General features: G+C 34.5%; 1 protein-coding gene across 1 annotated transcript in view; it reads right to left on the bottom strand.

Moving 5' to 3' along the window:
* Positions 1-1,482: 1,482 nt before the first annotated feature.
* Eprs1 (glutamyl-prolyl-tRNA synthetase 1) overlaps positions 1,483-27,056 on the bottom strand; it is a 74,296-nt gene continuing 48,722 nt past the window's right edge. Inside the window, exons 19-32 of the mRNA XM_026387974.2 lie at positions 23,778-24,011; positions 22,530-22,792; positions 19,457-19,508; positions 18,779-18,988; positions 18,386-18,458; positions 17,075-17,154; positions 16,747-16,848; positions 15,819-15,974; positions 14,338-14,535; positions 13,702-13,875; positions 9,767-9,927; positions 6,746-6,824; positions 1,939-2,003; positions 1,483-1,844 (exon numbers count right to left, since the gene is read on the bottom strand). Of these exons, the coding sequence (XP_026243759.2) occupies positions 1,694-1,844; positions 1,939-2,003; positions 6,746-6,824; positions 9,767-9,927; positions 13,702-13,875; positions 14,338-14,535; positions 15,819-15,974; positions 16,747-16,848; positions 17,075-17,154; positions 18,386-18,458; positions 18,779-18,988; positions 19,457-19,508; positions 22,530-22,792; positions 23,778-24,011 (1,998 nt within the window). The 3' untranslated portion in view covers positions 1,483-1,693. The remainder of the gene's footprint in view (positions 1,845-1,938; positions 2,004-6,745; positions 6,825-9,766; positions 9,928-13,701; positions 13,876-14,337; positions 14,536-15,818; positions 15,975-16,746; positions 16,849-17,074; positions 17,155-18,385; positions 18,459-18,778; positions 18,989-19,456; positions 19,509-22,529; positions 22,793-23,777; positions 24,012-27,056) is intronic.

The raw sequence follows: 27,056 nt of genomic DNA, 5'->3' as shown, positions 1-27,056 counted from the left end.
TTTTCTCTTTACTGTATATTTATAGTACCAAGTGAAAAGCATACTGGAATGGAACCCTGGGTGCTGAAATAAGAAATTTAGCAAGAAAACTAGAAATGAGATAGGAAAGTCATTTCAGGCAAAGAGACATAGACAGGAAATAGCATACCATTTACAGGAAACCCCAAATGGTTAGGTTGCAAAGGACTTTGCTGGTTGAAGAGGACACTAGAGAGATAATACGAGCCAGAAGAGGCTAAAGGGTTACCAACAAAAAGATTTCAAGGGGAAGAAAAATATCTCAATAAACTGAATGTTAGGGAGGAAAAATCAAGGGAAAAAAAAAACACTCCTGTACAAATGTAGAGACAAAATCTGGAGAGGAGACGGGAGGCCATTTGATCTATGTGAAGGGAAGACCTAAAAGACACTAGAACAACTATTTTGCTGGCCAAATATGAATGACAGCATGTTAAGAGGGGCCACCTAGGATGACTCAAGATTTCTGGTTTGAGGTTTAGGGTATATTTTGGCAGGCTAATCTTCTAGGCAGGAACTACTATAGAAGTAAGAGGTCTGGGAATAGAGAGTTATGAGATTTGGGGGCATGTTATCCTGAAATGCTGATGGAACACACAAGAGAATTCAGTATGTGGTTGGTATGGGTCTAGAGCTCAGATATAGAGATAAAAATGTTGACATTATTAGCCTGTTAATACTATTTGAAACCATGGGATTAGATGAGGTTTATTAGATGGCATGAGAAGAAGGCCAAGCATTGAAGTTTAACATACCCATGTTTAAGAAGCAGGCCAAGGAAGGAAGAAATGTCAGTGAATAATGAAGTCTGAGAGGGAGGATGACAAGTTATAGGGATAGTTTTAATAAAAACATCAAGTGCAGCAGAATGATATGGTAAGACAAGAATAAGAAGTGAACATTGGCTCTATTCAGGTATGTCCTCAGGGATCCTGGTGAGACTGCTGTAGTGGGGAAAGGTGAGGAAAAGTATAGTGAAGTAGAAGTGACGAGGTTGACAGTTCTTTTAGAAATTAGGACTTTTCTGAAGACCCAACTAACTAGAGGAAGAGAGAAGCTCAAGGGAAAGCTTTGTTATTTTTTGTCTCACTCGTGGTTTTGTTTTATTTTTATTTATTTTTTAGTTGTAGATGGACACAATACCTTTTATTCATTTATTTTTATGTGGTGCTGAGGATCAAACCCAGGGTCTCGCACGTGCGAGGCAAGCACTCTACTGCTGAGCACAACCCCAGCCTGTTTTATTTTTGAAACAGGAAGATTCAGGACAATTTTAGATTCAGTATTAGGAGTTATGGAAGGGTAGTCCTCCAAGACAGACGGGATAATTGGTGGTTTAAAGTTGGTGACATCCCAACGGGTATTGATATCAACACCACCTAACTTTCAATGAATTGCTGGTAGGATTTTCCTTGTAGTACATAATTCAGGTATTTCAGAAACAAATGAATACATAAAACAGTATTAGTTCATGATATTTATTACTGGGGTTGTTTACAGAAAAGTCTTTTTTTCCATTGCCGATTTAAGCATAAGAATAGTTGTTTGTCTCATGTGATCTCCTTTTACAATTTTTATTTTTTTTTAAAAAAAATCATAAAACTGTATCTGAGAAGATTAGTATCAGATTTTTTAAAAATTGAGGAGGATTGGCGTGATGGTTTTATTTTATCCTTTAGTAACTCCGACCAAACAAGGTGTAGAACTTGGCAGGGTTCTTGCCACAGATGCATTTCGCTCCAGGCTGCAGCTCACAGAGTGGTTTGAAAGGGATACAAAGGCTTTTAGCTCCCATGGAAGGAGCACCAGGTTCCAGATCCTGATCCCTGAAATTTAAAAACACATGAGAATTTCATTCATTTTTATGCTATATGTTGCCTTTCCTTTCCAGCGCAGTTCCTCACAAGCTGTATTGGTTACCTGGCAGTGGTCTTTTTGATCCAATCTTCACAGTCAATTTCCCCACAGAATGGAATCTGAGCAATCTAATAGGGAAAGAAAAAGTATTCACTATTTATAACTCATTCTATAAAAGGAAGATTTGAATTCTCTATACAACTTATAAGCAAAAAAATCTCTCAGGCCGTGGCATCTTTACTGCAAATACACTAGAATCTTTGCTCAGAGATACACAAGATATGAAAGAATGTTTTTGCATTAAAAACTCACACTCATGGAACAAAACATAACAAAAACGCCTTTGCAACACATTAAAATGTCCCAATAAACTGTCTGCAGTGTAGCATACTCCAGTTCTACGTCCATTTCAAATGTGGACTATGGCCTGTTCTATATATAAACATGGTTATCAGAAGGAGAACAGGGAGATAATAAATGCTGGTTTTTAAAGTGATGTTAATAATGACAATTAACTATCAGACAAGTATCATTTTATACCATAATGTTCCTAATATGCAATGAGTATGTGAATCATTTTAAGTCTAAGAACTTTTGAAAGTCAAAAATCATTCTGGGGCTGGGGATGTGGCTCAAGCGGTAGCACGCTCGCCTGGCATGCATGCGGCCCAGGTTCGATCCTCAGCACCACATACAAACAAAGATGTTGTGTCCGCCGAAAACTAAAAAAAATAAATAAATATTAAAATTCTCTCTCTCTAAAAAAAAAAAATCATTCAGGGGCTGGGGTTGTAACTCAGTGGTAGAGTGCTTGCCTCTCACATGTGGGGCACTAGGTTTGAACCTCAGCACCACATAAAAATAAAGATATGGTGTCCAACTATAACTAAAAATATTTCTAAAATAATCATTCTGTATAAAAAAAAAAACAACACTCAATTTTTCTTTCTTACACCATATAGAATAATGGGCAGAATCACGACACTTGGGATTTTAGCTTCATTTTAAACTTCATTATCTCGTTGAAAATCTCTAGCCCTGGATTTTCATTCAATAAAATATAAATGTTTGACTAGATAGGCAAAGACCCATTAAGTCCCAAGTTTCCAATTCTGCAAATATTTCAATAAAGTTGACAAGGATGTATTAAAATAGGTTGAAAATCATAACCTAGAGCAAATATATATTAATCATTATAATTACTATGATATAATACACATTCTTCTTACTATATAATTGCTACATGTTATACAACTATATTATATATTACGTTTTTATAGGTGTTCTACATCTGAGATATGGGACAAAGTGGGTTAAGATTTCTCCCAGTTATGAATGCTAAATTTTTCATAGCATGTCTACTTCAAAATGAGACATATGTGCAATAATAAGTACCTAATAGTTCTATAAAAAATTCCAGGAGATCAATGTTAATGACGGTAAGAACATCATTAACACCGGAGAAATATCAGTTTAGAAGCAGCTGAAAGCAAACTAGAGATTTATCAAGGGGAGACCCAAGAGACAGTAAAGGCAACAGCAGTATGTTTCCAGCTTCCTCTTAACTTTAATTTTTTTTTTTTAGTTGTAGATGAACACAATATCTTTATTTTATATGCGGTGCTAAGAACGGAACCCAGTGCTTCACACGTGCTATGTGCGTGCTCTACCACTGAGCTACAATCCCAGCTCCCTTTTAACTTTTCACTAATTCCAGCCATGTCTTACACAAACAAATTAAGAGCTCCTCCTGCAAATTCCTTCACTTCGGATTTAGTTAAACATGTTGCAAAATGCTTCTCTAAGTAAAAGTAACTAGAGACTAGGAAATTATCGAAAAACAAGTATATCTTCAGATGAACACTAATGCAATGGGTAGCAAAAGTCTTTTTTTATGTTCATTCAGTGAAGTGTGTTAATTTAATTCCCAAGGTCTATAAACTACTATTGTGATAACATTGTCTCAAGACAATGAAGAAATAAATTTCTACTTAAGTCCTGAGGAGTAGGAATGGGCTGAGGGAAGGTGGCAAAGATCGGAAAAAATAAACATTCAGAGAAGTCTTAATACAGAAATTCTTTGTGTGAAGAAAACTGAAGCAAAAACAAACCTAGATATATAAGCTGAGTAACCAAAAAATTACTTCCTAATGTTCAAAGTTGTAAATCATAAACATTTATAGTAAGAGCACGAAAAAAGCATATTCACATAGTACTGTTTAAAATTCATGAGAAAAGAGAGAACAGGGAAAAAACTTTAATCAATAAACTTCATGGAATGATAAAATATTGAGACCATTTTAAAGAATGTCTTTGAGTAATAAATTTAAATCTGGTTTCTTTGAAACTTTTACTTCCCTTAATTTAAAAAATTTATAGCTGTATTTTAACAACTTTAACAATTTTTATAGTAAATAAAGTTGTGTTTCCTTTTTCCTTGAAAAAAATTACTAAGCCTTGAGAAGGGTCTATATTTCTAAAATATTATTTTTTTAAAATTTAAAATCATTGTAGCACATGAACAAATTCAATTAAATTTTTATTTGGATTCATAAGTGATAATTTTGTAAAAACCTATGCTTTAATTCTTTCTAGCTTCAAAGTAAGGTTTAGATGCTAAGACTTGGAATTTCTGGTTATTTAGTTGGCATTCATAAATATAAAAAAGACAGTATGAATGTTTAGGTTATTTATTCAATCATGAAAGGATTTTAACAGAATTCTTCAATAATTTCTCTATATTGTTTTAACTTTTGCTGTATGTAATATTTTAAAATTTTTAGAAGACAATATTAATGACAAGAAAGCAATATTCTGGAGCTCCAGTGGCACAACTGGTTAGCATGCAGTACTCAAGAAATAGCAATATTCAAAACTCACAGTGATCAACAAAAAAGATTAGTAATGCATAGCAACAGTGTACATGCATATACTTATGTATGATATATATATACATATATATATATATGTATATATATATAGTATATAACAGCATTTATTTTTCATTCAATTAAGATCTTCCTCTTGGAAATATGTACTAGAATCAAGTCCTATAAATCAAAAATAGTGTTTTTTTCATTTGTACCAATACAGAAGAGTAGAAAAATCAAACTTTCACCTACATTCAAGTTCCAAAGATCCCTTTTCCTTTTCCCCTCCTAGCAAATACAATTCTATTTACAATGACCTCAAAGGTTGCTTGATGGTCAGTCAACCCATCTAGGCTGACCCATGTGAGGTAAGAAGTGAGGTGGAACTGACTACTGTATACAAGACACAAAATTTGCTTTTTGGTTCCATGTGCTCTTTGGACATACAACTAAAATATCCTATGTTCTACTTTAGAGTAGAAGATGGAATCTCTGCAATAATTTATCTAATACTAGAATAAAAGATAAGATCCCACTAATACCTGCCGAGATCCATTTTTTTGAAATCAATAGATTAACTGATGGTTGGTTAGCTCTATTGATTTATTAACTCTTATGCAATTTCTCTAATAGACTGGGATGCAAAAAGTGACTGTCATATTTCTATAGTGAAAGAAATTTATAACTTCAAAAATTAATGGAACAAACGGAAAACAATCAAATAAATTATAAAGAAAGGAAAAAAACAAAGTAGGAGATGGTTACCTAATCCCTTGCCTTTCTACTGAAGTAAGTAAGGTAAAAAATTACAAAGGCAAGCTTGGCATGGTGGTGCACAACTGTAGTCTCAGCTGCACAGGAGGCTGAACAGGAGGATCATGAATTCAAAGCCAGCCTCAGCAATTTAGTGAGACCCTCTCTCAAAACAAAAATAAAAAAGGGTTGGGGAATGTGGCTAAACACCCCTGAGTCAATCTCTGGTACCAAAAAAATTACAAAGGTAATAAATCAAGAATAGAAAGCCAAATACTAAAGAATTATAAATCTGAGAGGGATTTTGAGATTATCTATTTTGAACTCATTTAAACTGAGAGCCAGAGATTAATTTTCCTGACTCATGTAAGAAGAGGCATTATTAATAGGTTATGATCACAAAATAAAATTTTGCTTTATACTCTCAGCATGAATTTGAAAAAAACAGATACATAGGAAATTACATTAAACCAAGCCAGAGAGATCTGACTGCTAGCACCAGGTCTGTGTAGCTTGGGATAATTCATTTGAACTCTGGCCCATGGTTTCTTCATTTGTAATCCGAGGACACAGGATGGGTTATATATTCAAACGATTATACCAGAATACTAAAGTTCGTATAATTCATTCCAATAATAAATAACTTTGGCAAATGAAAATTTCTTCTTTATGAAAATTGTTTCAGCTATGAACATCTGAATACACATAATACATAAAACTGTTGAAATCCTGAATAGTCAGTAAATTAATTGAAAAGTCTATGTAGTTTTAAGGCACCAGAAGTAAGCACTCATTCTGAAAAAGACAGTATGAGCAACACATTTCCCCACATTATTCATAAAGTTCGATCAATTAAGATCCAGGTAAGTGTTTGTATGGTCAGAGAACCATACATGCACTGAAAGAAAGCAACTTTTGTTGGGGGTTTCCCTAAGTTGGTGAGGCCAACTTCAAACTTGTGATCCTCCTTGCCTAACTCTCCCAAACTGCTGTAATTATAGGTGTGCATCACCACACCCAGTTCTAATGAACCTTAAAATACAATTTACTGAAATATCCTTATTTTCAAAACTCCTCAGGGTTGGGAATATAGTTCAGTGATAGAGTATTTATCTAGCAGGGGCAAGGCCCTGGGTTCAATCTCCAGCATTGTAGGAAAAATAAAAACAAACAAAACAAGAGGGGCGAGAAAGAAAGAAAGAAGAAAGAAAGAAAGAAAGAAAGAAAGAAAATTGGAAGTTGCTTACCTTTCCAGAATCCAGTACTTTCTGAAAATCTTCCAATGTATTAGCCACAACCATATGAGTTTTAAGGTCTTCACAAGCCCTACCAAAAATTCGAATATATAATTTTTCTTACAAATTTTCAAACAACACATAATTTAATGAAAGAACGATAACCTGTGAAAGCACACAATCAGTGACAGTTATTTTTATTATTGCTGTTAAATTTCTATCGACTAACATTCTGTTCCTGGCGATACCACTTGCTACCTGTGGGAGTCTAAGTTTATAGACTTCTCTGGTATTATTTTCTCTTCTACAAAACTGGAAAAACACTCTAGAGTAAATCATACACTAGTAACTACTATATGGGACTGCTGTGATAACAAAAGTAAAAAGTTTGAAAAAGAGAAACAATACACATGATTCAAAATGTTTTCTTTCACACACTGCTTAATTCTCTTTTGTAAAAGACTTAGGTTTTAGAAATGCAAATGAACATTCTTTTTCACATTCAAAGTTACACATTTAGTCACACAAGGTGGTGACAAAGGAAGGAAAGACATTTGTTATTTTCTCAATCTCAGGGCTAAGACCATGTGAACTCTGTGCCAGAAACTGCTAGCTATCCACCAAATCTATTTCCTCTTTTTCCCAGTCTTGTCTCTTTTTTGTAGAGAGATGGGCCTATGTGACCAAGTTATAGCCATGGAGAGTAGGACAGGCATATGTATGGCCACCTGCCTGGCTTAACCTTTAAGGCAGTGAGCCGCTCCTGCACACTCCCCCATTTCCCAACCAGCATTTGAGTAGTTACTTAGAGATGACTGTGATCTAGTTTTGACCATGTACATGACAACAGGCCTAGAGACTGGCAGAGCCAATAAAACAGAAATCATCTAGACTCCTGAATTATCAGAAGCAGTAGAGCCATCCCAGAACAGCAACACTGACTTCATACTGTTCCTTGAAAGAACAGGGAAGTCATTCTTTAAACTCAACTTAAGTCCTCTCTTGGTTATAGAAGCTTAGTCTACTTCATGTGCACAGAAGTTCTTTAACTAAAAATACTACCAAAAAAACTGACCTTATGAAACCAATAGTCTAATGTGGGCTAAATAATCTTAAAAACCAATCCAAACCTTTGACAAGATCTATAACACCACATGCTTGACATAATAAAATTAATTCATATATTAGTTTCTTAGTCCTTAGTAAAATAAGGATCCAACCACAATTAGTATAATTTGACACCTTAAAAAATACAAGTCATGTTATCCTTATCCGGTTTTTCCCTAACAATATCTACTAGAATTCTGATTTATTCAAAGGGTCTATATTTTACAAATAAGTATTGATAATATTCCAAAATGCATTCAGTGAGACTACAGGCAGTTTTGTTTTTTCCTGTGAGATTCTTCATGTGTCAAAATTTTTCTATATTTAACATGTATATCTAAGTAGAAAAACATTATAAAAACAAAGCCCATAATCACTGCTTTACATAAACTAAATACAAAATGTTTAGTATGTATCTTATGTAAAAAAGAACAGAGAACAGAGAACTTGGATGAGGGGAAAGCTTGATAAGAATTTCTTCTATAAAAATGTCACCCCTTTACTAAACAAATTCACCCAGCAAATATTTAGAGAATCTAGCTACTTATCATGTTCTAATTTTTTAATTACCACAGAAAATAAATAGAAAAGACTGTCCTCAAAAAGCTTTAGAAGTGTGAGGACATTTGAGGGCAAATTTGAAGGGGATAAAAAGTATTAAAGCTCTTTTCCCTGATGATTAGAATAAATTTACTGATTGCTTTTCATGAGAAAAAATTCACCTTTATGCAACCTAGATTAACAAATGTACCGAACACAAATGCCAGTAGAAAAAATGCCTATTATCCACTAAAGCACTGGTTTCCAAACCAGAAGTGTGCATGCAAACCAAAGAGCAACAAATCCTAGAAATAATCCCTCAAGATAATTCTTATTAGCCCCATTTTCTAAGACAAGCAAGCCAAGAGATGCAAAGTCTCTTGCCTAAAAACATGTAAACAAAACCAATGCTAAAATTAGTTTATTCTTTCCCAGATTTATTGAAGCCTAATGTGTATTAGGCACAGGGTCTTAGATAGAATAATAAATAAGATTAGATAGAATAATAAATACGGTATAGGAACTACCTCTCCCCAAACTAAGCCTCTATCCCCAGTGACAGTGGTCTCTCTGCATTAGGTGGGCAGGAAAGAAAATAGGTGCCAAACTAATGTCACCAATCTTCTGGTGCATTACAGATTGCCTTGATATCTGTGCTTTCAGATCTATGATTCTAAAAGACTTCTCTCATAGGTCAGCCTCCCTCACCGAAAGGTCTCCTTATCCTGACACTACACTCAAACCCAATCCAGAGGTTCTTAGCCTTGAATACATTATAACCATCTGGGGAGTTTTAACACTAAAGTTGCCAAGCACTGTCTAGATCAACTAAATTAATATCTCAGGAAAGGTGCCCAGGTGCTGGTATTTATTAAATCTTTCCAGGTGCTACCAACAAGTACCCAGCAGGTGAGAGCCAATGCCTTGATATCTCTCACATTTGTATGCCACATAAGCCTAGATCTAATGTTAACCCAAATAAGTCCAAGAGACAGTCCCTTGCTGAGACAGTTCTCAACTATGGAAGCTCTTTTTTTTTTTTTTTTTTTAAGTATTTATTTTTTAGTTGTAGTTGGACACAATACCTTTATTTTATTTATTTATTTTTATGTGGTGCTGAGGATCGAACCCAGGGCCTTACACATGCTAGGCGAGTGCTCTACCACTGAGCCACAACCTCAGTCCCTGGAAGCTCTTAATGGAGATTAAATTTAGTAGGAAACAGATAACACTTAAAAATAAAATAAAGAGTGGCAAATTAAGTGTAATCTGAGAGTTCAGAGGGAATGATTATTTTCAGTTGGGGAAACCCAAAATTTCTGGCTTTAATTCTCAGAAGATGGACAGGTTTGAAGACAAGAGACATAAGCAATTTTAAGGTTTTACCTTTTGAAAAGGTTAACTTGGATGTCCTCCAAAATAGCATGAAGTTTAGTCTCAGCCTCATTTTCAGCAATAGTCAGCTTTTCTCCAGTGTCCCGTCTAACAGCTACAAATTGACAGCTCTTCATATCACGTGGCCCAACTTCAAGTCTAATTGGAACTCCCTATAAAATAAAAAAGGCAATTAAAATGCCATGTACATGTCTCCAGTTGAATAGGCTCATTTCATGGCTTTATCTACAATAAAGCATAAATAATCCAAAAAGCAAAAAGTGTAACCAAACAAGAAAATGGAAGGTAGTATTCCTTAGATATTATAGAAAACTACTCGAATAATAAATAAAGAAAAAACCTACTGCCTGAGTAGTTCTCAACTATGGAAGCTCTTTTTAAAAATATTTTTTAGTTGTAGTTGGACACATACTTTTGTTTTATTTATTTATTTTTATGTGATTCTAAGGATCGAACCCAGGGCCTCACACATGCTAGGTGACTGCTCTACTGTGAGCCACAACCCCAGCTTCTGGAAGCTCTTAATGGAGATTAAGAGGGCAGCTGATTAGATTAGCTTCCCAACTGCTGTCTCCACTCCACAAAATAGCACATAGGAGAGATGAACAGAAGACTTCTTGAGGCCAAAGATATCCTAAGTCACTAAGGGCACTAGTTCACTGGCATATTCTTGACTCATTCATGGTGTGCTCCAACTGGGGAATCCTAACTCTGGACAGAACTCAATCTGTAGCTTGTGTGAGAATCACCTGGAAGGCTCCTTAAAGACCAGATTGCTGGGCCCCACCCCTGGAGTTTCTTATTATAGTAGGGTTAAAGATGGACCTGGAAATTTATGTTCCTTGGTTTCCCTTTTTTTTGTTTTTTGTTTTTGGTGCAAACCTAGGGCCTGGTGCTCCCTAGGCAAGCACTCTATGATCGAACTACACCCCTAGTCCCATGAAAATCAATATTTCTAACATGCTCCCAAATGATGCTGAGACTGCACATCTTGTGACTACACTTTGAGAACCTTTAGCCTTAGGTTTTTATAAAAAAAAACTTAAGGACTGACTACAAGCAAGATTAAGACGTATGAATGTTCAGTTGTTATGAATTTATGTTTCTGAGGGGAGTAAAAACCCTAAGGTTTAGGGAGATCTTTCATTTTGGGGCCTATAACCTTCCTGAATGATCCTTTAAAACTAATTTATGATTTTAATATTATAAGTCAAGTACTTCATACAATTTAGTTGCTTAGTGGTACTCCTATGGAGGACACTAATGGGATGACTGACAAAACATGCCTGGGCTCTAGAATTAGATGGCAGTAATGTACCAGTTTGTTGGTCATCATGTAGGACAATGTAGGATAATGTTCTACATAGATAGACAGTAAGGCAGTGGGTTAGAATCTTATATTCTAATGGCTCAATCCTTTGTACTCTACTTGCTTTATTATAAGTTTGTGACTGTTTCATGATCAAATATTTTACAACCCAGGTAGAAAAAAATAGCAGAGGTGGAAAAACAGAAAGACTATCTGTAAAGAAGAAAGAAATATGAAAGGGAATGATGAAAAGTCAAAGATGGAAGGTAATCTAAAGTCAGATAATAGAGGAGGCAATATTTTATTAATGGTTTTTTCTAATTAGTTACAAATTTACTTTCAACCTCGTTTAAAAAAAAAAGGTCTTCATTCATTCATATTATTTTCTCCTTTCTATTTTCATAATACCAGAGAGAACTAAAGAAGAATTATGGACTCTGGTCTAGCAATCAAACCATAATATATCTCATGTATTTATTTGAACAATACATATATATGTCATGCATACATGCACACACTGTATAAGGTTGATTGCTTATCAAATGAATGTGTATCTACATTTCCCCCAAAATGTCCTCTTTTAACATGAATTCTTGGACTATGTGGAAATAAAATGATACTAAAAGGTGCAATTAGTGGACTGGGGTTTGTAGCTAAGAGCTAGAGCGCTTGCCTAGCAGGCACAAGGCCCTTCATTCACTCCTTAGTACACCCAAACAAACAGTGTTATAGGGTAAGCAATCCCTTGTTCAAAATGCTTAAGACCAGAAGTGTTTCAGATTTTGAAATATTTGCATAGACTTTACTAAATTTCCCTAATTTGAAAATCTAAATACCTAGAATGTTACAAAATCTGAAACTTTTTGATTACAACTGAAACTCAATTTCTATCAATATTTTTCATGAGCTAGTGAAACTTTCATTTTTAAATTTTAGGTATGGAGTTTAGAACTTAGGTGCTTTATTTTCTCTCTGAGGAATATAGACTAGGAAGGTGCAACAGACCCAAATCATGGTAAGAATGTCTCTCACACACAGTACAGGTCACCAGGGAAGCCTGGTGAATGAAAAAGATCAAAGCCAAGTCAGTGTTAGGAAAAAGAATGAATAAGAGAAAGAGGAGGAGGAGGGATTCAGAAATGCATACGAATGACAATTTTTCTTTCCTTTTAACTAAGTTCATAGCAACAGTAAGTTTCTTTTTTAACATTTGGTACCCAGTCAAGTATAAATTGATTTAGAGAAACTGCTACCGATATCATATAACAGCTATTTCTAAGTAAGAAAAAAAGATTACAATTACAGATGAAATTTTACAGAGAAAATATTCACCTTTAAAGTCTTCACTAAAGGTAGGAGAATATATAAAGGAGAAAGTGCATTAGATAAAAGGGAAGTAACATAGATTTTCAGCACAGAAGATTTATCTCAGGGGCCATTTAAAAAAAATTATCAGCAACTGTGGGAATGCTAGAAATATTAGTATGGAATAGACCCAATACTGTCAAGCTTGCAGGTTTGAAAGCTTAGAGATGCAATCTCACTTACTTTGTGTTTGTGTGGGTGCATGTGTGGGGGTTGGTACTGAAGACTGAACTCAGGGTATTTCTCTACTGAGCTATAACTCCAGCCCTTTTTGTTTTGAGATAGGTTCTCCCTAAATTGTTTAAACTGGCTTTGAATGCTGGATCCTCCTGCTTCAGCTTCCTGAGTTGCTGGGATTACAGGTGTGCACCACCATACCTGGAAGCTTATATATTCTTGACTCCTAATTTTGAGATCCAATTAAGATTTTGTGTCTAAGCAAAAGAAAAAAATACTAAATCCTAGAAGTTTATAAAATGGAATTAATAGCATAGATTATCTATTAATGACACTGTAATAAAAGAATTAGGCTTTAACAAATAATTTTTTAGTTGTAGGTGGACAATAAATTTTTATGTGATGCTGAAGATTGAACCCTAGGCGAGCACTGTACCACTGAGCTATAACCCCAGCCCCAAGTTAGGCTTTTTGTTAGGCTTTTTTAAACAACATAAAAACCAACAAACTGATGTGAAATAATGTGGTACAAAAAAATCAAGTAAGAAAATCATCTCTTGTCATTTTACTATTAATTATAACAATGCTAGCTGGCTGATGCCCGTGGATTATTGTTCTGACATTCTTACTGGTCAAATAACATTATTTGAATTCCTGGCATACACATTTTAATATACCAACCATGTGAAATTTATTCATTATAATCAAAAGCTTTAAGATCATTTTTTATTCTAACATAACAAAAATAGGCTTCCACAAAACCTTTTTCTTTTTGCAGTGCTGAGAATCAAATTCAGGATGTTGTACATGCTAGGCAAGTGCTCTACCACTGGGCTACATCTGCAAACTCCATTAAAACTATTTTAAGTTTAGAAAATATATAAACTTTAGGTATCACTATTATAATTGAACTGAACTGTGTCAGTGCTGAACACTTTAAGTGAAGAAGAAAAGAACTCATAACTATAAAAATAGAGAAAAGTAATAAAAGCATTAAGTTTAATAAAAAGAAATGAAGAGTAGAAAAAATGTAAACTGAGGGTATAAAAGTAAACAATACAACTAAGGAATTTACCTTGAGTTCCCAGTGATTAAATTTCCAACCCGGAGAATAGTTATCTCGCAAATCGACTTTTACACGAATATTAACACTGTGTAACCGCTTTTGGTAATCATTGCATTTTGCAATCAGTGCTTCTTTGTCTTCTTCAGAAAGTGCATTTGTAATACCACAGGGAATAACCACCACCTAGAATTCAGCACAAAGAAAAATCATATAGAAGAAATGAAGCCCTATGCTGCATAATATCCAGGAGTGAAACCATATGAGTGACTATTAACACAAATCAACTTGTGTGATTTCTAATCTACATATAATTCCTAGTAATTCGCTACACATTCCTATCTACACTAAGGGCATTTTCATTTGACTTACTATATTTAGTTTAACTTATTTTAAATCATTTAAAAAATAATTAAGAAAAAGTTTTATACAAAGTACCTTTAAAAATTAAGAGTAGAAACAATAAATAATATAAATGATATACATAGGTACACAAACACAACACTAAGGTCTGTGTTGTGTTCTAATGTTCCTATTACCAGCAAAATCTACCCAAATGAGATTCAGAAAGTCACTCCTTCAAATTTCCTTTGGTAAACATAGCTTGTATTTTGTAAATGGAATGATAAACAGAAATATTCTCCTTACCTGAACACAGGCCACACGGGGTGGTAATATTAAGCCCATGTTGTCCCCATGAACCATGATCATAACACCAATAGTTCGAGTTGTTAAGCCCCAGGAGCACTGATAGGCAAACTGCTTCTCTCCTGGTGTCTTTGGATCTTCAAAAATGATTTCACACATTTTGGAAAAATTCTGGCCTAAATGATGTGATGTTGCTCCCTAAAATAAAAATACAAACATAAGCTTTAATTTTTAATAATCTCTTATTAAAAATGAGTACCATTAGACCATACACTTTAAAATAGCATTACAACTGTTTTCTCTCTCTTTTTATACATAAGGTTTTAAAATATAACTAATATAAAAATTGACTAGGGTTAGTCAAAAAATACTATATAAGTGTTTTGCTTTGGGACAGGCCTTTACATAGGAATAATCTGACCTACACAATTTAAAAAGGACTCCATTCTTTGGTTAATTAAGGATACAAATCATGACTTAATTGATCATGGAGATTTAAAGTAAAGGAGAGATGTGCTGAAATTGTAATATGGCCTAGAAAGCACATGACATACTTTTTGTTTGTTGATTTCTGAGATGGTGTCTCATTATGTTGCCCAGGCTGGCTTCAAAAATCAAGAACCTCCTGCCTAGCCTAGAGGCATGAGCCACCAGCCCTATTCATTTAATTTTTGAATGGTACATTAAAACATAAAAATTGTACATATTAATGAAGTAACGTGATTATTTTGATACATGTATACATGTATATATTTGTGCAATGTTTAAACATATCTCCTAATTTTATCATTTCTAAAGAAGGTAAAAACCTTCAAAATCCTTTCTTTTACCTTTTTGAAATGTATACTACTATTATCTAAGTTATCCTATTGTACAGAAGCAAGCCAAAACTTCTTGCTCCTAACTCTAACTTAGTACCTACTGATCAACATTTCCCCACCACAGACTACCCTTCCAATCTCCCCTGTCTCTGTTAATCACAATTCTATTATTAACTTATATGAGATCAATTTTTTTAGATTCCAAATGTGTGGGATCATGCAGTACTTGTCTTTCTGTGCCTGGCTTATTTCATCATAACATAATGATCTCCAGCTTCATCTATATTGTTGTAAATGATAGGATTTCATTATTTTATGTCTGACAGTATTCCACTGTGTATAAGACTACATATTCTTTATTCATTTATTGATTGATGGACACTTAGGTTGTTTCCAATTCTTGGCTATTTGTGAATAATGATGCAATGATCATGGGAGTGCAGTTGTCTCTTCAACATACTATTTCACTTCCTTTGGATGTATCCCAAGGAGTGGGATTGCTAGATCATATGGTACTTTTTTATTTTTTGAGGAAAATCCATGTTTTTCCATTTGGATGTACTAAATATTTTGTACAAGAGACTACTTTTCTTATGACAGAAAAATTGTTGGATCTGCCCATGAACTGTGCTTATAGTCATCTATGCAACAGTTTGATACCTGAATAGCTCTTCCACTAGCGGATATAAATGCTTCTATTGTAGTTGTGTAGTCTCCTCCTGCAAATTTTTCCTTTTCAGTCTTTCTTCCTTTTATAACAGGAATTGCCAGGAGTTCTTCATATACCCGAGCATATAATTCAAGTATCTGTAAGACCTGTATTTAAAATAACATGTGTTCAAATTCAGGATATATTTATTCATCATAAGTCTATAAAATCATACTATTTAAAACTAATTGTGCTGGAAAAAGCACTTAGACAATAAAAAGGAGAAAGTTAAGTAACAAGGAATGTGAGATTCATTAAGAATATATCCAAGATGTGGCTCAGTGGTAGAGTGTCCCTGAATTCAATCCCTGGTACCTCCACCAAAAAAAAAAAAAAAGGGACTATATCCAAGAAAGCAGTGTGAAGTTAAGTAACTATTAAAAATGTATATAAATTTGGAATATAAAAGAATATAAATGATTATGAAGAGATATATCGTAATCTGAGTAAAAATTGCCTGAAAAATGCGTAATTTCAATAATGAAATTAGAAAGTTTTCTATATTTTAAGATCCCAAAATATTTTTTTTATAAATTTTTTTTTGAATTTTTAAATATTTATTATTTTTTAGTTCTTGGCGGACACAACATCTTTGTTGGTATGTGGTGCTGAGGATCGAACCTGGGCCGCACACATGCCAGGCGAGTGCGCTACCACTTGAGCCACATCCCCAGGCCCTCCAAAAATATTTTCAACTAAAAATTTAAAATAGCACATTTCATTTATCAATAAAATCTCAACAAAAAGTTCTTTAAATCTATATTCATTTCAATTGATTTGATTTTTCTTTTATCAGGTAATACATAACTTTTAAGTAATAAAAAAGCAGAGCCTGAACAAACAAACGGAACATAAATAATACAAGACAATTTTCTATACCTCTTCTGCTGTTTCTTCAAAGGTAGCAAAAGCACTGTGCCCTTCTTGCCAAAGGAATTCACGAGTTCGGAGGAAAGGCTGTGGGTGCTTGAACTCCCAACGCTAGAAGAGATAAAAGTGCAGTTTGGTCACCTGCAAGCTTTTCAATTTTTATTAACTTTACATGTGAGTAATCAAAACTCAACTATGATCTAAAATACTTCAAAAATGCTTTCATACTCCCAAACCTTTAAATATAAGACTAGGAGAACACAAAGTATGTTTTTCTGAAAATGTAGAATGAATAAAAATAATGTCAAAAAGAGTATAGGAAGGTGTATATACCTACCACCACATTGCACCACTGATTGAGCCTGATGGGCAGGTCTCTGTGTGACTGCACCCATTTTGCATATGCAGGATACATTACTGAAAGATGTAGAGGGAAAAAGGCAGTTGGTCATTTAAGACTTTATTTCATCTGTAGGCCAGTATGAGTTAAACCAGCAGTAAAACTAACAGCAATTAAAATGTGTATTTGTGTAAATGTGTTCCCAGTGTTAAAGTGGTTGAGTGAATGGCATTATTGTTTTAATAAAGCAAATTACTCAACAATATAAATCTATCTAAATTTGATTATATTCTGTTCTTCACATGAGATTTATATTTAACATTAATTTGACTGCTTTCATGTTCTGTTTTTGAAAACTAGCACATGCCATGTTCTATGTTAAGTTCTTTGCATTCATTATCCTATTCAGTTCTCACGTTCAACTCACAAAGTAGATGTCATAGTAATTCTAAAGATGTGAAACTTACATAACTTACTAATTCAGAAGTTATGTATCAGAATTGGAAGGATATGAAAACTTTTGCCACAGTTCATAGCCTACTCATGATTTACAATTAGTAAAACAAACCAAAACACAACTCCACTAGTCTGGTATATGAGAAAAAAAGCTCACATCATAACTTCAACAATGCATCCATTATACAAGGGTAATGCTAGAAGTACAAAAAAAAAAAAAAAAAAAAAAAAGAGAGCAAACAATCCTTAACTCTAAAGAGTCACTTTAAAAGATACCATCAAACCAAGAGACTCAAAATTTACAGTAATATTCCTATTTACTGTGTTTAATTCTAGGAAAATGACTCAATCTTTCAGAGACCTTTGGTCCCTGCAACATAGAGATACCAATAGCTGCCTCTACTTTTCTCACAGCATTATTGTGACACTAATAAAAACAGATGTGAGTAAAAACACTCAGTAACCTTTAAAAACCATTCCTGAATGTAAATCTAAATATGTTAAAAGGCAACAAAATTTGAAAATATAGCATGAAGATTAATCAGGTATTTATAATTTTATAATCAATCCCAAGAATAAAACATTATCTCAGTAAGATTCCTTGAAAAAAACAAAAAAGATTCCTTGAAAGGGAATTACTGAATTCAATAAGTCATTTTAACTTTACTGCTGAAAAATTATAGAAAGAAATTTTAAGATAAGTATTTTCTTTAAAACCCTCTATCCTAATTATAAAGAGTTCTGAAACATCGTCACAAGGATTATAAAAGCACAAAAGTTGGGATTTAACTTTAGAAGCTGTTTCAAATGTTTCAATGAGTCTTCTCTTGTGCTCCAAGGCCAATTTCTCACCTGTTTCACTAGTAGGACGAATGGCAATTGGTTCTGCTAACTCTGTTTTGCCAGATCTTGTAACCCAAGCAACCTAGTGAGATAAAATCATTTTTCATACAATTTTAATGGCATTTTAGAGCAACAGTAAAACTTAGGCAAGTTTTCTCTATTTCAGGTTTTCTTCATATCAATTAAGGCAAGGTAAAATAACTGATGCTATTACTGTGAGGAAGGGTCAAGTCAGTTAATCAGTTATGAGACATACAGAATTACAACTTTCCATAAAAACAGAAATATAATTTTTAAATAAAAAATGACTTTGTTTATCTAAATTGCTTTTTATGAATTACTGATATAATTTTGAATTTATGAAACAAAACTGCAAAAAATAAAGCAAGCAAGTTAGCTTACCTCAGGGGCAAAGTCAGCAACATGAGTCCTCTCTTTCTCTAAGGCACCTTGAGACACAAATATGGGGAAATAGCAGTTTTCAACACCAAGTTTCTTGATCTCAGCATCAAAAAAGTCCTTGATGGATTCCCAAATGGAATATGACCAGGGACGAAGAATATAGCAGCCACTTACATCATAGTATTCAATCATTTCTGACTTTGTGATGACCTATTTAAGAGAAAAATAGTCTATAAGACCTATATTTAACCGAAATTCTAGTATAAGTGGTAATAGTATATGGTATCAAAATCTCAATGTGGAGGCTTCTCCTGTTTGTATATCTTCATGTGGAAGATCTGAATGATAGTAAGCCAGACCTTCCTAAACTGAGAAGACCAACATAAGAAGGTTCTAAACTTTCAAGAATTAAATTCCAACCTTGCCTCTGCTATTAACTTGACTCACCTCATTATGGGGAAAAAAAAAATCAATGACGACTCTCATAGGGTTACTTTTCAATTTAATAATTTGTGTGGCAATGCTTAGAAAATTATGACACGTTAAAAGACTATAGTGTGTATTACAAAAGGTACCATGCATTATTAACTTTTTACCGGACTTTAAACATAAAGTTTAAAGTATAAAACTCATCTTTTTGACATTTAAAGTATAAAAATCAACTGAATGCATACTCACTTGAGAATACCAATCAGCAAGATTTTCTTCTTTCTTTGCTTCAAGACCCAACCTGGAGATAAGAAAAATAAAGTATGAGCCAGGCATGGTGACACATGACTGTAATTCCACCAACTCAGGAGGCTGAGGCAGGAGTACTGCAAGTTTGAGGCCAGTCTCAGCAACTTAGCAAGGCCCTGTCTCAAAACAAAAAATAAAAAGGGCTCAGGAGGTTGCTCAGTGGTAAAGCATTTTTTGGGTTTAATCTCCAGTACTAAAAAAAAAAAAAGAAAAAGAAAAAATGAATCCCTTTATTCATTAATTGCTTTTAAGATGTGTCTATTTTCTGTTGCTATTAAAAAACACCTGAGTCTCAGTATTCAATAAAGAAGTTTATTTGGCTCGTGGGTCTTCCAGCCGGGAAGCAGGACATGATGGTGCCAAACACTGCTAGGTACCTGGTGAAGATCTTGGTACAGCATCATAACATGGCAGAGTCATCACATGGTGAGACACAACAGTGTGCCAGCTCAGCTCTCTCTTCCTCTTTTTATAAAACCTCTAATAAATCATGAAGGACCCACTTTTATGACCTCAGTTAATGCTAATTACCTCCCCAAAGCCCTAGCTCCAAACAAATGTAGGGATAAAGTTCCCAACACATACTTTGTGGGAATATATTCAAACCAAAGCAGGTTGAAGAAAATAAAACTTTTAAGGTTCATTTTCCTTTATTATCAGTTATTTCCATATTTATATATTTCTTATATTCATTCCCAAAACAGTTGAATTTTTACTTAAAAGATGATAAGATATTACCCCCCCCAAAACTAGCAAAGTCAAAATCAAAAAAGTATTATTTTAATGCATACATCTCTTTTACAAGTTTTTTAAGGTAATGTATTTGCAAAAGACAGCCTATTCACATATATTTTCCATTAAAAATAATTTTTTGTAATCTCAACTAAGTAAAATTATAGTGAGTAAAATCAATCTCATTAAAAGTTAAGTGGAAAGAGTAACAAAAAACATAGCTATCCACATACACACATATATGTCTGGAAATAAAGGGATATACACACATACACACACAAACTTTTATTCCAAAAGTTTTTCTTTCAACTGTAGTAAATAGAAGTTGTATAAGTAGTTGTAAATTAAACTAGATCTGCAATTTTAAAAAAACAAAACAAAGAAACTCCCACAAAAAAAAAAAAAAAAAACTATTCCAGACAATAATCCTTTTTTTGAAATAGCAAAAATAGCAAACAATTACTCAAGGAACTTTGGTCTCATGATGCCCACAGAAAGATATACCCATTAGTTTTGTTTTTAATAAAAAGCACATTTAAAAAAATTAAAGGCTTTATTGGTTTAAATTTTTATTATTTTTTTTGTAGCAGCAATTGAACTCAGGGGCACTCAACCACTAAGCCACATCCCCAGACATATTTTGTTTTTTATTTTAGAAACAGGGTCTCATTGAATTGCTCATCGCCTTGCTTTTGCTGAGGCTGGCTTTAAATTCTTGATCTTCCTGCCTCAGCCTCCCAGGCTACTCGGATTACAAGCATGCACCACCACACCTGGCTGGCTTAAATTTTTAATGTATCTTCATCTGTATTCTCCATTGTTTTATTCTGATGCATCCTAATGACTATGAGATCTAGCTCTTTCACAATCAGAAAGTAAAAGGTGAAAAGTTCTACTCTCTTTCACCATTCTATAAATCTGATCATCCAGTCAATAAGCAAAAAGAATAACTGTTGTATTTTCTTGTTTAAGGAAATACTGTATAATGTGAGGTAAAAGAAAACACAATTTGAAATTCAGCTAAACAAATCTAAAACCAAGGTATCTCAACACCACCATTTTCTTCTTGTCCAGTGCGGGGGCACACACCTGTAATACCTGCAACTCAGTAGGCTGAAGCAGAAGGATTGTGAATTCAAAGCCAGCCTCAGAAACTTAGTGAACCCTGTCTCCAAAAAAATAAATAAATAAATAAATAAATAAATAAAGGCTGGGATGTGGCTCGGTGGTTAAGCACCTTTGGGTTCAATCCCTGGAAACTGCTCCCACCCCTGTCAAAAAAAAAAGAAAAGAAAAAAGAAAGATAGAAAAGGAAACTTATTACAAAGGTTTATCCAATTTCGGTATGAAGATTTAGAGCTAAGAGAAGTACATTATTGAAAGAGATTTGAAAATGCTGAAAGGGAAGTGTAATCTACTTTTTGTCTTTAAACAGCTTAGTTTTATATTTAAACCATGAATTTTACAATTCTGTTGGGAATGAAGTTCTTATTTAGTTCCCACAAAAGATTTTCACTTGAAAAATCTGCTGAAAGCACAGGACAATGTGTAGTTAGGCTACCAATTGTGTTAATAAAAGGAACATTATACACATTTGTATTTGCTCTCTCAACAGATACAGAAGAAACTAGAAGAAATGAGTATTCCTTAACTAAATGCTTGGAACTCCCAATGTTCCAAGATTTAAAACTTTTAAATCTTGGAATATTTGCATAGACACTACCCTTTGTGCATCCCTAAATCAGATTTTCAGATTAAAGATACTCAACCTTTAATAATAATTACTATTTCATTTTGGTGGTGAAGGAAATTACAAAGATGGAAAACAAGCACGGGAACTTCTTATATTCTTCCACCAAGCAAATGAATGTGTTACTGGGGTCGGAGGTGTTACCTAGGATTGATCTAATCAATCAATCAATCTCAATTACCTACCCACATCCTGGGCTCTTTTCTGTATTTTAGAGACAGGGTCTCACTGAGTTGCTCAGTGCCTTGCTTTTGCTGAGGCCAGCTCTGAACTCACCTGCCTCCTGCCTCAGCCTCCCAAACCACTGGGATTATAGGCGGTCACTGTGGCACTCAGCTGTGTTTCCTTTTTTAAAAGTTAAATAAACTGAAAATTAATAGAAGGTATCTGCTTACATTACATTAGCAACCAACCCGGTGACTTAATTTAATAACCAAATTAACCAAAATTTGTTCATTTAAAACAATGATTTAGAATTGAATTCATTCAAAATTGTGTTTCACTTCAAATGAAGTTTCCGTGTTTTATTACCTGGTCTGTTTCTTAGGCCCCTGTCCTTCTCCGGCTCCACCCGACGACAGCCCACTCCCCTGGGTTTTATTAGAGTCTTTCCCTTGGTCATCATTTTGTTTTGAAGGTTTATTCTGCTTTTCAGATTTATTTTCCTTTTCTTTCTTCTTCTTATCTTTGTCCTCAGCCCCAGTGGCAGACACAGGCTTATACTCTACTCCTGTCAGAGACTTGTACTGTGCTTTCAGCTGGAGGAGTTCTTGTACAGCTGTATCAATTTGATCCTTTCATTAAACAAAAGAGGAAGAAAGAAAGAAAGATAGCATTTAATTCAAATAACTGTCAAAGCACATTTAAACAAATACCCAAAGTTTTAGTAGCAGGTTTGTAAATACAAGTAAAGTAACTACTGAAAATAACTAAAAGAATATAATAAACAGGGACAAAACTGTACAAAAGACTGTCTGAAAAATAGTGTCTATAACTATAGTGTCCAAACAGTAATCTATAGTCACACGTGGCTATTTATAAAATACATAAAATTAAAAATTCATTTTTTTCAGTCAAATAGTCATATTTCAACCCCCACCTCCTTCTTCTAGCTACCGTGGCTAGTGACTATTACACTGGACAGTATTGTTATGGAGTATTTCCATCATTGCAGGAAATTCTATTAGAAAGCAATGGTATAGAACATGTATTCCATGGGTATCTAAGGTTAAGAGCCATTAAGTCACAGAAGTTGAACATTTTGTGATAATAAAGATGGCAATAATCAAATTTCTATACTGGCTAAATTTCAAAACCTATGACAACTGTCTTCCATGCATGTGATTCTATATGGAAAACCGTACTCTTATGAACAAAATTAACATAAACTATACTAGAGCTCAAAACAAAACCTGCCATTTGAGACTGACAGAGCTTTAGGAAAGTAAAACAAGTATTAAGGGCCAAAATGTGCCAGGCACAACTGGATCTGGATCCCTATACTCTAGAATCTTACAGATTAGAGGGAAACCTATTTTAACAATTAAAATATAGTATCATTAAGTACAATGTCAGGGAAGAGCAGTGTCATGTGAAAATACTCATTCTTTTTTTAGGGAAAAAAAGAATACACAAAATTTTTCTCTAAAAGGCAAGATAAGGAAGTTAAGAAATTAAACATGAGTAAAAGTTCAACAGATACAATGGGGCAGAAAATGCTCCAAAGAAAACAGCATAAAATATAGAAAAACAAAAACACAAATAAAATACCACACTTACCTTAGAGACTTTTTCAGCTTTAAGTTTTCGAACTACTTCCCCTTGGGAAGCTACTTTGTCAAAAAGTACTTTCGCTTCTGGTGTTTCTGGACCAGCAGTATCAGAGTTTCTAATAGGATTTGAATCTGAACTTTGAGATGATGGGGGCTGACCAGGTATATAGTCCTTCCCAGTTTTTTCTTTATACTCAGCTTTTAGGGAGAGTAAGCATTCTACAGCTTCATTCACTTTAGTCTGAGATAAAAGAGGAAAAGAGATACTATAATACTTCCTGAAAATGTCATTAAAAATCTTTAATTATTACCAAAGTACAGTCAACTCTCTATAGATTCAATCAACTAAAGATCAAAAATATTTGGGGACTCACTCCCTGGGACTGCTGCATCAGGTACGGTTGTGAGTCCAGGCTCGAGCTTGCAATAAAGACTCTTGTGTGACTGCACAGAATTTAGCTCCTGGAGGTCTATTGGGGTCCCACAAAACTGGCATTACATCTGGGGGCTTGTCCGGGATCCCCCAGACCCCAGGACCCCCAAACCGGAGAGTCTAACACTTGTTAGACTTGTTATTTGTGTGTCTGTTGTCTGTTTTGTTCTGACTATGGCCTGTAGAATCTGTATTCTGGGCTGGCAACTGGCCTCGGTGAGCGCACTATAGGGTTGCCAGCCAGGGCTTCTGGGAGAAACGTCCCACCCCCAATCTGAAGGGGATACTTCCCAAATCTGCGGTCATCAGACCCAACCTGAAGGGGATGCTCCTCCAATCTGGGGTCGTCAGACCCAATCTGAGGGGGATACTCCCCCAATCTGTTTGTAATCTGTGTCTTTTTGTCTGTGTTTCTGTTAAGTGTGATGGCATTGTTTTACTTTGGACAGATGCAGTGTCCCAAGTTCTGATCTGCCTCAGATGTGTGGAGGTAACTAGCTAAATTTTAGCCTGAAAATGTCCCTAGTGTGCTTCTCCTGTTTCCCTGTAAGAACCAAAAATCAATAGAACCGCCAGCTTTTCTGTTCTCACCTCTTACACCCCTTTGAGCTGTGTTTTAAAGAACTTTGTTAACTTTACTCCCCTTTGTTAAACAGGATTAGGGAAGCAATGTTTTCTTTTCTTCCCATAGTTGGAAATTTTTACCCCTCACACATCAGATAGAGCTCTAATCTCTAGGATATACAAAGAACTCAAAAAGATGAACAAAAAAAAACCAAAAAACAAAAAACAAATAACCCAATCAAAAAATGGGCCAAGGATCTGAACAGACACTTCTCAGAAGAGGACATACAATCAATCAACAAATACACGAAAAAATGCTCACCATCCTCAACAATCAGAGAAATGCAAGTTAAAACTACTCTAAAATACTATCTCACACCAGTAAGAATGGCAGCCATTATGAAGTCAAACAACAACAAGTTGCTGGCGAGGATGCGGGGAAAAAGGTACACTCATACATTGCTGGTGGGACTGCAAACTGGTGCAGCCAATTTGGAAAGCAGTATGGAGATTCTTTGGAAAACTGGGAATGGAACCACCATTTGACTCAGCTACTCCTCTTCTCAGACTATACTCAAAAGACCTAACAACAGCATACTACAGGGGCACAGCCACATCAATATTTATAGCAGCACAATTCACAATAACTAGACTATGGAGCCAACCTAGATGCCCTTCAATGGATGAATGGATAAAAAAATGTGGCATTTATACACAATGGAATATTACTCAGCACTAAAAAATAAGATCATGGCATTTGCAGGGAAATGGATGGCATTAGAGCAGATTATACTAAGTGAAGTTAGCCAATCCCAAAAAAACAAATGCCGAATGTCTTCTCTGATATAAGGGAGGTGACTCAAAATGTGGTAGAGAGGAAGAGCATGAGAAGAAAATTACCTCTAGATAGGGAAGAGAGGTGGGAGGGAAAGGGAAGAAGAGTGGGAACTGCATGGAAGAGGGAAGGAGACCCCCTTCGTTATACAGAATTCAGGTATGATGATGTGAGGGAAGAAAAAAAAAAGAAGTGGGTCACATTAGATTGGGTAGAGAGAAGTGATGGGAGGGGAGGAGGGGGAAGGGGGCAATGGAAGGACATTAGAATAAAATAGACATTATTATTGCTGTGGGTATATACGTGACTGCATGACCAATATAATTCTGCAACCTGTACACTCAGAAAAATGAGAAACTATATCCCATCTGATTCAAATGTATGATATGTCAAGATCATTGTACTGTTATGTGTAACTAATTAAAACAAATTAAAAAATTTAAAAAAATTTGGGGAAAAAAAAGTTCATCTATATTGAACATGTACAGACTTTTTTCCTTGTCATTATTCTCTAAATAGTACAACAGCTATTTAGATAGCATTTGTACTGCACTAAGTATTACAAGCAATCTAAAGGTGATAAAGCATACATATAGGCTAGGGATGTACCTCAGTGGTAGAACACTTGCACAGTATGAACAGCTCTGAGTTCAACCCTGGTTTTGTAAAAAATAACTAATTACAAGTATACAAAGGACATGTGTAAACTATATGCAATACTATGCTACTAAATACAGGAACTGAACTTTCTCAGATTTTGGTAATTAAGGTTGTCCTGGAATGAATCCCCCACAGACATAAAGGCATGACTATACCTTTATATCATAAATAAGTTAAATCAAAAAAGAGACCCATTTTAGGGATGGGGTTGTGGCTCAGTAGTGGATTGCTCTCCTAGCACGTGAGGCACTGGGTTCGATCCTCAGCACCATATATAAATAAATGGCTTACAAAGTGGAACAAAGATTTTCTCATCATTAGATAATAACACTTTTACTCTGATAACATAAATAACAAATATCAGGAAATTTTTTTTTGCAGTGCTTGGGGACCAAACCCAGGCCTTCATGCATAACAGGCAAAAGCTTTTACCACTGAGCTATACTCCAGCCCCCAGGAAATGTTTTTTTAAAACCATTACTAAGAAACACATGCAATAAATATTGTGATTTTTCTAAACAAATAAATAAATAAAGATATTGTGTCTATCTACAACTAAAAAATATATTTAAAAAAAGAGATAAAACTTTTAAATCAGTAATCTAAGTCAAAGAAAAGTTAAAAATATAAATTACAGCCAGGTACAGTGGTGCATGCCTTTAATCCCAGTAGCTCAAGAGGCTGAGACAGAAGAATAGCAAGTTCAAAGCCAGCCTCAGCAATGGCACGGTGCTAAGCAACTCAGTGAGACCCTGTATAAATACAAAATAGGGCTGGGGTTGTGGTTCAGTGGC

The sequence above is a fragment of the Urocitellus parryii genome, chromosome 9 (assembly GCF_045843805.1).
Source record: "Urocitellus parryii isolate mUroPar1 chromosome 9, mUroPar1.hap1, whole genome shotgun sequence".
Lineage (NCBI taxonomy): Eukaryota > Metazoa > Chordata > Mammalia > Rodentia > Sciuridae > Urocitellus > Urocitellus parryii.
The sequence above is the reverse complement of the archived record's forward strand: the minus strand, read 5'-3'. Positions and strand labels throughout refer to the sequence as shown.